Source organism: Arvicanthis niloticus, chromosome 5 (genome assembly GCF_011762505.2).
Source record: "Arvicanthis niloticus isolate mArvNil1 chromosome 5, mArvNil1.pat.X, whole genome shotgun sequence".
In the NCBI taxonomy this organism is placed as follows: Eukaryota; Metazoa; Chordata; class Mammalia; order Rodentia; family Muridae; genus Arvicanthis; species Arvicanthis niloticus.
This window is the reverse complement of record NC_047662.1, coordinates 11,426,932-11,440,612: the sequence shown is the minus strand read 5'-3', so window position 1 is coordinate 11,440,612 and position 13,681 is coordinate 11,426,932. Positions and strand designations below refer to the sequence as shown.

Here is a 13,681-nt window from a genome sequence, read left to right as displayed (position 1 = left end):
ACATACTAATTGGTTTCCCGAATATTGAACGCTGTGTGAAGCCATGTACTCTGGGTCCCATTTATGAGACCTGTTCCTGGGATGCAATAAACTGTACAGATCTTAGATTGACATTATTATGGGGATGAGAAATGAAGAAACCAGACACAGGCACAGAAATGCTGAGAATGAGTAGGCTGTGTGCTTGGACAGAGACATATTTGCAACCCAGAAAGTCAACACATTTATTGTATGCAATTGCCAGAAGGAGGCAATCTCCTCATGGAAGGGTGCCTCTATTGTAACACACTCAAACTACAACAATCCTAGAGAAAAAAAAATTTGCTTGATACTTTCTACAGATGCAACATCCATGCACTAGCTCAGAGGAATGTCTTTCCACTGTGTCTCAGACGTTGAGGTGCTTGACATACCCATGTTCCTATCAGCAATGGACATTCACTTAGGATTTCATCCATCCCCAATACTCAGCTTTCATTTCTCTGTCCCACAATCAATCTGACAGTTGTTCTTTCTGGTATAAGCAATGTTGGGTCTCCAGATCATAAACATATGACCCACTACAGTTAGAACATTGGATTGTAGCAAATGTGACTCTCTTGGGCTGTCTTTTGGCCCTGATTATATCCAGAAGCTCAGGACAAAATTTTTCTAATCTGTGTGAAAGTATTACACCACTGTCATCATAGCACTCCAGAGGGGCAGGATATACCTCATAGGTCAGCTGGCTCAGTTGGGCTGTGTGGTGTAGAAGTTGTTTCAGAAAAGGCAGAGAAAGTTCATTACTATAGAAATTGACCTTTGTGAGATGGGAACATTGGCTTAGGGCAGGCAAAATGGCACTGAAATGAGAATCCTCCATTAAACATAACTCCAATTCCAGGGATTCCAATGTATCTTTGACCTTCTCAAGGAGAAATCCAAGACTATCAGGGTCTAAATGATATAAATATGTACCAGTCAGGTTCAGATATTTGAGCTCAGAAATATTCAGGCAGTAGGGCAGGTAATCCAAGTCCAAGTGTAATAAGAAACAACCAGTGATGGAAAGAGTCTTCAAGGGCTTCTTCAGGCACCTGGAGAGAGAACAAGTTATTGCTTTCTGGCAAATAGTGTTGAAGAGCATTGGAGGGATTGACAGCTAAGCAGATGACACTTCTCTCATACTCATTCCGACTATATATTGAGAGCAACTCTCAGGACATGGTCTTCTGTTGTCTGCTCACACTATTCATAGCATGCTAGTCTGAGGCCTGTGAGTATCAGCATGGGCATGATTCAGAGCATGGCTGGAAACCACAGCAATGGCTGTATCAGGCCAACATGGTGCATGTAGGAAGGACTACCTACCCCAAACAAAACTCAACAACTTCCTAATGCTGTTTTGACAAGTTCTCAGACTACTGCTTATCCAAACACCATGATCATGTCTTTTTGAACCTCAGTGTTGCATATTTCTCATCTACCCAACGCATTCTGGACTCAATATCATTCATACATGAGCAATTAGAGGCATGCTTATGCCTGGTCATATATATCTTAGCATAGAGCACATCTGGTCAGATATTCTATGCCTCTAACAGTGCTATGTTTATGGTAGCCAGATTATCAAGGACTCCCTAGATTGTCAATAAATAAATAAATAAAAATAAAATCAAATAAGATATGTTTTTTATGGACTGTTGAACCATCACGATCCTTCCTTACCTGAGACATTCTTTCAGTTGGTTTTCTAGAAAGATGACATCATTTACATAGAGATTCTGGAGACAGTGGAATTTGGAAAATGAAGAAATCAACCTGCTCATATTCTCCTCATCAAGCCCTTCAGAATCATCATCCATACTGCAGGCACCTCTGATGCTCTTTAGCATGAGTGTGAGAAGATTGTTCATCTGGCTCAGGTAGGGATTAAGAAAATCTATCTCTTCTGGGTACAAAAACCTCAAGTCAAGATCCAGTATACAGCCTGCATGTACAACTTTGAAGATTTCTCTGCATACAGCTTTGGGTAAGCCATGAATCCTTAATGTCCTACAGCATAGATGAATGGAATCTTTTCTCTGCTGAGCCCACTGCAACAAGTATGTGGCAGATTCATCCATTCCATTATCATTGAGTTTGAGGTCTACTGTCACCTTCAATTCTTTATTCTCTCCACAGTCAGGACTGTTCTCCACCGGATGCTTCTGTGTCATGAACTCTGGTAAGCCTTCATGTTCATAGGATCCCTCATTTATCCTCCACAAAGCATGGTGTGTATTCCTTAAATTGAGCACTCTGAGTTTGCACCTACTGTGGGAGAAATGAGTATAACTCTCATAAGAGAAAGATATGTTTTACAGTCTGATTGTCTTCCACACACTTTAGCTGTTTCTTCAAAAACTTTGCTTTTTTCCTGTGCCTATCATCAAACCCAGATCACCATGCTCAGTTACTGAATAGCATTCTTTGCAAAAGAGATATCTTTAGCCTTGTCTTACTTCCCTTTATTCTAGGCCCCTTAATCCCATCGTCATTTCACTTGTACTTTAGAGGCATGCACGGAAAGGCCCATTCCTCACTGGGTGTGCCTACTCTTTTCTTTTTCTACATTAGCCATTATTTGCCCAGATAGCTGAGACTTCTCCTAAGATTCTTTACCCCTCTAAGCTCATGCCATCAGAAGCCTCTGATCCATGATTGGCCAAATATTCCCTGTGCCTAGTTGCTCCTTAGACCCAGAGATCCTACCTTTACCCAAGCTGGTCTTGCCTACCTGGAATGAATCTTTTGTGCAATCAGTATATCTATTCCCTCAAGCACAGCCTTCAAAGTCTCCAGGTTGGAGTTTTCTATCAGCGTTCCTTTAGAAAGGTATGGGAAGGGCCACACAGGTATCAAGGCTCTCAAGATCTTTGTATATCTACCAGTGAAGGCCTCCTCAAATATCACTGGGAACAGATCTCTGGGCAGTTCCTTGAGAGCAGAAATGTCCAAGGCCTCCTCCCTCAGTAGCCTCTGACTTGCCAGCTTCAGGAGGGTGGGTGAAGAGTATAAGTTCATTGTGACCTTTTCTTTAGAGTCATCCTAGGGAAGCAGGGAAAAATATACCATGAATGACAAGAAACTTAGGAATCTCTTCTTCCCACACAGGTAAGTGTGAAGACTAGATCACTACTGATGAGAATAGAGAACTCAGCTTACCAATTTGAGCACCCTTTTTCTCTCTTTTTTTTTTTTTAAATTTATTTATTTATTTGAGACAGGGTTTTTATAGAACTACTGGTATTCTTGGCTGTCCTGCAATTTGCTTTAGAGACCACACTGGCCTGGACGCACAGAGAATTGCCTGCCTGTGCCTCCCAAGTTTTGAGATTACATGTGTGTTTCATCACTTCTCAGCCTGGGCCACCACAGCAGTTCTAATCCAGAACTGCTTGGTCTGGCCTGTGCTGGCTTTAAAGCTACAATTGTCTCTAGTGGTGTGAATCTTCTCCAAAGTATCCTGGATCCTAAAGACCATATCCAATTGTAGCCACAGCTGTGGTGAAAATATCCCACTAGGAAGTTATCACCAGGAACCCTGAAGGCTCAGTAAGTTGTCTGATGATGTATAGACTGTGCTTAGCTCTCCAGGCCCTCAAAGAAAGCAAAGAAAAAACAGTTTCCAATCTTTCTACACTCTCTATTTATCCAGCTACAGTACATGGAAAAAGTCAATGCATCTTTGACATTCTCAATATTAGCCTTCCTGCTGGCACTCTCTACTGGGACAGACTGCCAAGTTAGTCTACTCCCCCTGAAGACAACACAGCCTAAGGCACCCTAGGAGATATGGTGTACTCAGTGCATCTGATAAGGACTCTCCCTAAGTCCCATAGCTGCCCCTGGGAGCCCAGTGGACTTGGGACTCGACACCCCCACCCCCAACCAAACCCCTGGCAGCTGAATTCTACTCTGCTTCTGTCTGGTGCTTTCTGCTGGGATAGATGGCTAGCTAACTTGCTTCCCTGAAGACCCCACAGCCTGAAGGCATCCCAGGAGACCCACTGCACACAGGGCATATGAGCAACTGTTAACCAGCTTCTGTGCTCCCCTGAAGACACTACAGCTTGAAGGCATCACAGGAATTTCTTTGCACACAAGGTGACTGGGCAAGGAGCACCTCAGTCTGAAGACATCCCAGGGAGGTTCTGTGACATGCAAGGAGAACTGATCCAACAGATTGAAAGCTAAGGCAAGAGATCAGCAGCTTCTCTGACCCTCTGAAGACCCCACAGTCAGAAGACCCCACATGAGATCTGCCACATCCAGGGCCACAGCCCTACTATGAGACCTGAAGCAAGCCAGGGACAAAAGAACCAGGTTCTAGAAAGAGTCACCCAGACCAGCAAACAGCAGGAATAACCAGATGGCAAGATGCAAGTGCAAGACCACAAGCAACGAAGGCCAATATATGTGGGCATCATCAGAACCCAGTTCTTTCAGCACATAAAGCCCTGAATACATCAACACACCTGAAAATCAGGAAGCTGACCTCAAATCCTATCTCATGGAGATAAGAGAGTCCTTTCAGGAGACATAAAAAACTCACTGGAAGAAATACAGGAAAACACAGGTAAATAGGTAGAAGTTTTAAAAGAGAAAACAAATGAATCCTTTAATGAAATACAAGAAAACACAATCAAACAGGTAAAGGAATTGAATAAAGCAATCTAAGACCTAAAACTGGAAGTGGAAACAATAAAGAAAACACAAATGGAGGCAACCCTGGAAATGGAAAACCTAGGAAAGAGGTCAGGAATTACAGATGTAATCATCACCAACAGAATATAAGAGATTGAATAGAGACTGTCAGGTGTAAAAGATACTGTTGAAATTGACAGAACTGTGAAAAAAAATTCAAAACATAAAAAACTCCTAACCCAAAACATCCAGGAAATTCAGGACACAATGAAAAGACCAAATCTAAGAATAGTTGGAATAGAGGAGAACAAAGATTCCCAACTCAAAGTACCTGAAAACATCTTCCAGAAAATCAGAGAAGAAAGCTTCCTCAACTTAAAGAAAGAAATGGCTATAAATGCACAAGCAACCTATAGAACATCAAAAAAATGGGACCAGAAAGGAAAATCCTCTTTTCACATAATGACCAAAACACTAAATGCACAGAACAAAGAAAGAATATTAAAAGCTGTAAGGGAAAAAGGCCAAGTAATATATAAAGGCAGACCAATCACAATTACACTATACTTCTCAAAAGGGACACTAAAAGCCAGAAGAGACTGGGCAGAGGTCATGCAGACTCCAAAGAGAACACAAATGCCAGCCTAGGCTACTATACCTAGCCAAACTCTCAGTCAATATAGATGGAGAAACCAAAATATTTTAGGGCAAAACCAAATTTAAACAGTATCTATTTACCAATCTAGAAGAATAGAGGATTCTAGAAGGAAAACTCTAACACAAGGAAAGTACCTACACCAAAGAAAAGACAAGATATTAATCATCTCATAACAAAGTCAAAAGGAGAGAACGACATGCACATAATGCCACTTACAAAAACAAACATAACAGAAACTAACAATCATCTGTCTTTAATCACTCTCAAAATTAATGGACTCAAGTCACCTATAAAGAGCCATAAACTATCTGACTGGATATGCAAACAGAATACAACATTTTGCTGCATACAAGAAACACACCTCAATAACAAAGACAGAACACTACTTTGGAGTAAAAGAATGGAAAAAAGTCTTCCCAGTAAATTGTCCCAAAAAAACAAGTTGGAGTTGCTATCCTAACATTTAATAAAATAGACTTTCAACCAAAAGTGATCAAGCAAGATGAAAAAGGACACTTCATGTACAACAAAGGAAAAATCCACCAAGAAAAAGTCTCAATTCTGAACATCTATGCCCCAAATGCAAGAGCACCCACATTCACAATCCCACACAATAATAGTGGGGGATCTTCAGCACCCCACTCTCACTAATGGACAGGACATTGAAACAGAAACTAAACAGAGACACAGTGAAACTAATAGAGAACCAAACATTTCATCTTAAAACAAAAGAATATACCTTCTTCTCAGCACCTCATGGTACCTTTTCCAAAACTGACCATATAATTGGTCACAAAACAAGCTTCAAGAGATACAAGGAGATTGAAATAATCCCATGCATCCTATCAGATCACCATGGCCTAAGACTGGTTCAACAACAACAAAAACATCATCAGAAAGCCTACATATCCATGGAAACTGAATAGTTCTCTACTCAGTGATAACTTGGTCAGGGAAGAAATGAAGAAATTAAAGACTTCCTGGAATTCAATGAAAATGAGGACACAGCATACCCAACCTTATGGGACACAATGAAAGCAGTAATAAGAGGAAAATTCATGGCTCTAAGTAACCAGGTAAAAAATTGGAGAGATCCTATACTAGCAATTTAACAGCACACCTGAGAGCTCTAAAACAAAAAAGGAAACTCATCCAAGAGCTGTAGATAGCAGGAAATAAGAAAACTCAGGGAGGAAATCAACCAAATAGAAACAAAGAAAAGTATACAAAAAAAAAAAAATCAACAAAACCAAAAGCTGGTACTTTGAAAGAATCAACAAGATAGGTAAACCCCTAGCCAGACTAACTAAAGGGCCAAGAAACAGTATCCAAATGAACAAAATCAGAAATGAAAAGGGTGAGTTAACTACAGAAATGAAGGAAATTAAAAAAACAACATCAGATCCTACTACAAAAGCCTATACTCACCAAAACTGGAAAATCTAGATGAAATGGATGGTTTTCTAGACAGATACCACATACCAAAGTTAAATCAAGAGCAGGTAAACTATCTAAACAGGCTCCTATCTCCTAAGGAAGTAGAAGAGTTTATTTTAAAAATCCCAACTATAAAAAGCCCAGGGCCAGATGACTTTAGCGGAGAATAATACCAGACCATCAAAGAAGACCTAATACCAATATTCCTCAAACTATTCCATAACATATAAACAGAAGGAACACTATCTATTTGATTCTATGAAGCCATAACTAGTCTGATACATAAACCACACAAGGACTCAATGAAAAAAAAAGAGAGCTTCTGACCAATATCAGTTATTGACAAGTGCAAAAATACTCAATAAAATTCTTGCAAACTGAACCCAAGAACACATCAAAACAATCATTCATCATGATTAATTAGGCTTCATTTCAGGGATATAAGGTTGGTTCAATATACAAAAATCTATTAACATAATCCACTATTTAAACAAACTCAAAGAAAAAGTCACATGATCATCTCCTCAGATGCTAAAAAAAGCATTTGACAAAATAGAACACCTCTTCATGATAAAAGTACTGGAGAGATAAAACAATTCAAGGCCCATACCTAAACATAATAAAAGCAGTTTGCTGCAAACCAACAGCCATTATCAAAGTAAATACAGAGATACTTGAAGCTATCCCACTAAAATCGGGGACAAGAGCTAGATGCCCACTCTCTTCATATCTATTCACTATAGTACTTGAAGTTTTAGCTAGAACAATAAGACAACAAAAAGAGGTCAAGGTGATACAAATTGGCAAAGAAGTAAAGGTATCACATTTGCAGATGATATGATAGTATACATAACCAATCCCAAAAATTCTACCAGAGAACTTCTACAGATAATAAGCAACTTCAGCCAATTGGTTGGATATAAAATTAACTCAAATAAATCAGTAGCCTTCCTTTATATAAATGATAAATAGGCAGAGAATGAAATTAGGGAAACAACTCCTTTCACAATAGTCACAACTAATACAAAATATCTTGGGGTAACTCTAACCAAACAAGTGAAAGACCTGTATGACAATAACTTCAAGTCTATCAAGAAACAAATCAAAGAAGATCTCAGAAAATGGAGAGATCTCCCATGCTGATGGATTGGCAGAATTAACGTAGTAAATTGGCCATCCAACAAAGGCAATCTACAATGCAATCCCCACCAAAATCTCAACACAATACTTCAAAGACATGGAAAAAGCAATTCTCAAACCCATCTGGAAAGGCAAAAAACCCAGAATAGCAAAAACAATTCTTAATAATAAAGAACTAATGGGGAAATCACCATCCCTGACCTCAAGCTATACTACAGAGCAATAGTGATAAAAACTGCATGGTATTGGTACAGAGACAGACAGGTTGATCAATGGAATAGAATTCAAGACCCAGAAATATAAAGCTACACACGTACACACACTTGACCTTTGCCAAAGAAGTCAAAAATATACAATGAAAATAAAAGCATCTTTAATAAATAGTGCTGGTCTAATTTGCTGTCAGTATGTAGAAAACTGCAAATCAAGCCATATTTGTCACTTTGCACAAAGCTCAAGTTCAAGTGGATCAAGGACCTCAACATAAAACCAGATATACTCAATTTAATTGAAGAAAAAGTGGGAAAGAGCCTTGAACTCATTGGCACAGGGGGAAATTTCTTAAACAGAACTCCAATGGCTCAGGCTCTAAAATCAAGAATTGATAAATGGGACCTCATGTAACTGGAAAGCTTCTGCAAGGCAAAGAACATAATCAATAAGACAGATAGACAATGTACAGGTTGAGAAAATCTTCACTAACCCCACATGTGACAGAGAGCTAATATCCAAACTATATAAAGAACTCCAGAAGCTAACCACCAAAAAGCCTAACAACCCAATCAAAAATTTGGTATAGAACTTACCAGAGAATTCACCACAGAGGAATCTGGAATGGCTGAGAAATACTTAAGGAAATGTTCAAAGTCCTTAGTCATCAGGGAAATGCAAATCAAAATGACCCTGAGATTCCACCTGACACCAATCAGAATGGGTAAGATCAAAACCTCAAGTGATCTCACCTGATGGTGAGGATGTGGAGAAAGAGGAACACTCCTTCACTGTTGGTGGGATTGCAAACTGGTAAAACCACTCTGGAAATAAATCTGGAGTTTTCTGAGAAAATTGGAAATAGATTTACCTGAAGATCCAACTACTCCACTCTTGGGCATTTTCCCAAAGATGCCCCACCATGCCACAGGGGCATGTGTTTCACTATGTTTATAGCGGTGTTATTTCTGATAGCCAGAAGCTGGAAACAACCCAAATGTCCCACAACAGAAGAATGGATACAGAAAATGTGGTTCATTTATACAATGGAATACTATTCAGCTATTAAGAACAATAACACCCTGAGTTTTGCAGGCAAATGGATGAAACTAGAAAATATCATCCTGAGTGGGGTAACAGAGACCCAAAAGAACATGCATAGTATGTACTCACTAATAAGTGGATATCAGACAAAAAAATGTACAGAATACCCAAGATACAGTCCATAGAACTCAAAAAGCTCAGCAAACTGAAGGGCCCAAGTGAGGACCCCTCAGTTCCACTTCACAACCACGCAACAATCATCTGAAAGAGTCAGATGCAGATATTTACACCCAACCACAAGGGGGGATGGAGGGAGGAATCTGGGAGGGAAAGGGGATGGGGCAGGTGGGGAAGAGGGGACCATGATCAGATATTGGGTGGGGGAAAAGGACTGGAGTCCTGAGGGCCAACAAAAGATGGAAACAGCCATCTTCGGGAGGTAGGAGGTGGGGGGTGGAGCCTCTAGAATGTACCAGTGACTTGGGAGGTGAGAGACTCTCAAGACTCAAAGGGAGGGATCTTAGATGAAATGTCCTACAGTGGGGAGAGGAAAATTGTAGAGCCTACCTCCAGTAGAAAGACAGGGCATCAAGTGAGGGATGGGGTTGCCATCCCACAGCCAAAAACTCTGACCCATAATTGTTCCTGTCTGAAAGAACTGCAGGGACAAAAATGGAGAACAGCCAGAAGAAAACAGTGGCAGGCCCAAAGTTAGATCCAGCTCAAGGAGAGGTTCAAAGACCCGAGACTATCACTGAGACTATGGAACACTCACAAAAAAGATGCTTATCGTGATTGCCCTCAGAACCACCCAACAATCATCTGAAAGAGTCAGATGCAGATATTTACACCCAACCAATAAACAGAAGCTGCTGGCCCCTGTCCTTGAATTAGGGAAAAGCTGGAAGAAGCAGAGGAGGAGGATAACCCTGTAGGAGGACCAGCAGTCTCAATTAACCTGGACCCCCAAGATCTCTCAGACACTGGACCACCAACCAGGCAGCATACACCAGCTCATATGAGACTTCCAACAAATATACAGCAGAGGACTACTGGGTCTCTGGGTTCAGTCAGAGAAGATGCACCTAACCCTCAACAGACTGGAGGCCCCAGGGAGTGGGGAGGTCTCCTGGGGTGGTGGGTAGAGATGGGGGTTGGGAGAGAGGAGGTATGGGATGTGAAACAGTCAGAGGGTGGACTGGGAGGGCGATAAAATCTGGAGTGTAAAAAATAGATTAAAGAAAATAACAAAAACAAAGAAAACATAATTTTATAAGCTTACTCAAAAATAAAAATAAAAAAAAACAAAAAACATAAATTTCCATCATTAGTTATTGACACTAATCTTTGATTATCACCCATGCTGGTCTTCTGGAGAAAGTATTGCAAACACTCCAAGCTTGAGCTCTGCAAGCTACAGAGCTAAATGATGTAGGAAAGAAACACTAAAGTCAGTAAACCTTCAGTAGCCATTGTCATGGGCCTTGACTGTTTATAAAGCATCCAGAAAGAAGAGACTGAGGTGGAGATTATAATCCACATGCTGAAGGCAGGAGGCTCACTAGCTCAATGCCATAATTGGTTACTTTTACAGCACCAGAGACCTGCAGAAACTAACAGAAGATCTCCCCTCCCCCAAAGCAGAAATTTTAATTTCAAGTGATGATCAGATTTCTCTTAATAACAAGAGGCAGGCTTCTTCCTGCAATTTTGAGCACACTTTGGAATTCTTGAAAAGAAGAGCCCATGTATCAATCAGCAGATGTAAATGCCCTGTTTGATTTTGTTTGTTTGATTTGTTTTGCTTCATTGAGACATGGACTTATCTATGGCTGTTTTGAAACTTGGCTTATAAATCGTGCTGGCATCAATCTCAGAGACCATCCAGTCTCTGTCTCCCTGTGGCAGTAAAGGGTGGGTATGGGAGGAGAGGAGGGAGTCTGTGATCAGGATATAAAGTATATTAAATACACACAAAGAGACACATACAAATATATACATATATACATATATCTGTACACATACATATACACCACACACACACATACGTACATATATATAAACACGGGAATACATATACACACACACACACACACACACATTCACACACACACATACATATGCAGGTCTCTTCCTACAAGTTTAAAGGCATCCTGAGTTCTATAAAAATAAGAGACTATGTATTAGTGAGGAGATACAAATATCACTAGTTTTTGGTATTTTATGTTTGTTTGCTTATTTTGCTTTATTTATTTATTTATTTATTTATTTATTTTTTAATATATGTGAGTACACTGTCTCCATCTTCAGACACACCCAAAGAAGGAATCATATCTCATTACAGATGGTTGTGAGCCACCATGTAGTTGCTGGAAATTGAACACATTACCTTTGGAAGAGCACTCAGTGTTCTTAATAACTGAGCCATCTCCCAGTCTCTACCCCCCCCACCCCCATTTTGCCTTTTTAAAGACACATATAATCCCTTGGTACTTTGACAGTCACTATATAGATCAGTTTAGCTTCAAACTCAGAGATCGGCCTGCCTCTGCCTTGCTGTTGCTGAGATTTAAGGCACACCTAAGAATGCCAAGCTTAGCATGACATAAAAATCAGTAGTCAAGGCACTTGAGTAACTCACATCTGACATTCCAGCCTAGAGGGCCTTGAATTCAAGGTTATCCTAACATTCTTAGTGAGACTGTCTACAAAAACAAAAACAAAACAACAGAAACCACAATGACCTAATTAATAGTTAGATATAACTGAGAACACACTTGGATATTCTGGTGAAATCGACCTCAGGTGAGTAGGAGACTCTCCTTGAGTTCCAAGCCAGTCTTATTTTTTATTTTTGAATTTTATCATTTACAGTCCATCCACTGCCCACCCCCTCTGCGGGTCACCCTCCAACAGTTCCTCATCACATTCCCACTTTCCCTTGCCTGGGACAGGGGGCTTCCCCTCCCCCACACCCAATAGGTATCTCCCTTCCCTGTGGCCTCAATTCTCTTCAGGATTAGATGCATTTTCTCCCACTGAGGCCAGACCAGGCAGTCCTCTGCTATGTGTATGCTGCCAGGTTGAGTGGCTCAGTCTCTGGGAGCTCTAAGGGGTCAGGTTAGTTGAGACTGCTGGTCTACCTATGAGGTTGCCCTTCCCTTCACCTTCTTCAATTCTTCCTCCAATTCAACCATAGAAAAATCTCCAATGCCTTAGAAGCACTTAAAGATATGTTCACAGTCCTTAGTCATCAGGCAAATGCAAATCAAAATGACCTTGTGATTCTACCTTACACCAACAAGAATGGCTAAGATCAAAAACTTAAGTGACAGCACATGCTGGCTAGGTTGTGGAGAAAGAGGAACACTCCTCCATTGCTGATGGGATGCAAACTGGTGCAACCCCTCTGGAAATTAATCTGGAGATTTCTCAGAAAATTGGAAATATTTCTATCTCAAGACCCAGATATCCCACTCCTCTGCATATACCACCCAAATTCCCTGCCATCCCACAAGGACTTGTATTCTACTATGTTCTAGGCAGCCTTATTTATAATAGCCAGAAGCAGGGAAGAACCCAGATATTCTTCAACCAAAGAATGGATACAGAAATGTGGTTCATTTATACAATGGAATACTATTCAGCTATGTAAAATGAGGATATCATAAGTTTTGCAGGCATATGCATGGAACCAGAAAATATCATCCTGAGTGAGGTAACCGAGACACAAAAAGACATGCATGTGTATGTACTCACTGATAAGTGGATATTAGCCAAAAAATACAGAATATGGCCTAGGATATAGGCCAGGCAATCTTATGTAGAGAGAACTCATCTCACAAAGGAAGAACCAGCAAGTAAAATATCATATAAACAAAATTTCAAGTGAGGACAAGGCTAGACTAGGTTTTGTGGGATGAGGTATTCTTATGGAGCCGAGGGACTTACTTCATCTGGACACTGGGGACAGACCACCATATTGAGGCAGGGGAAGGCTGTGACTCCAGGCTCCAAGAGACAGAGAGTTTCTCTGCCTGCTATGCCTCTTTATATAGCTTTCAGCTGAACCCTCCCTTTGTAGCCACACCCTCCCTGCCAATATTTGTTTCTGATTCAATAACTGAGTATCAACTCAGTTATTGCTCATTTTCAGATTTGGATGGTGTAGATACTTTGGATCAGATCTGTACACAGGAAGAATCTTAGACCAGACAGAGAGATAGTCAAGAACTGATTTATTGAAGCCAAGTGGTTTGCATCATGCCTTTAATCACAACACTTGTAAAGTGGAGACAGGTGGATCTCTGAGTTCAAGCCCACTCTTAGACTAGGAGCATAAGGCACTTATCCAAACTCATTCTAACATTGACGTAAACCTCCAGGACATGACCTTCTGTTTTTTGCCCTCACAATTCATACCATGGTAGTCTGAGGGAAAGTGATGTAAGCAGAAGGGTTCGCTGGCATGTCTTTCTCAGATTCACAGTCTCTCAGAGTACTCTTGTTAGTCACATGACTCCA

At 40.5% G+C, this 13,681-nt stretch overlaps 1 protein-coding gene across 1 annotated transcript; it reads right to left on the bottom strand.

The window, feature by feature from the left end:
* Positions 1-274: 274 nt before the first annotated feature.
* On the bottom strand, positions 275-13,171 carry LOC117709234 (oogenesin-1-like). The gene is made up of 4 exons (XM_034503472.2): positions 13,109-13,171; positions 2,759-3,069; positions 1,708-2,295; positions 275-1,076 (listed from the first exon to the last, which is right to left on the bottom strand). Exons 1-4 carry the CDS (start codon positions 13,136-13,138, stop codon positions 494-496), a joined length of 1,512 nt encoding a protein of 503 aa, XP_034359363.1. The 5' UTR covers positions 13,139-13,171; the 3' UTR covers positions 275-493.
* Positions 13,172-13,681: the final 510 nt, after the last annotated feature.

What these genes read in the sequence shown, in the direction of transcription:
- LOC117709234 (XM_034503472.2), bottom strand. Translation starts at nt 13,138, where the DNA reads ATGGTGGTCTGTCCCCAGTGTCCAGATGAA. An exon ending in GTCCCCAGTGTCCAGATGAA is followed by an intron (nt 3,070 to 13,108) that starts GTAAGTCCCTCG and finishes CTGCTTCCCTAG; the next exon opens with GATGACTCTAAAGAAAAGGT. An exon ending in GCACAAAAGATTCATTCCAG is followed by an intron (nt 2,296 to 2,758) that starts GTAGGCAAGACC and finishes TTTCTCCCACAG; the next exon opens with TAGGTGCAAACTCAGAGTGC.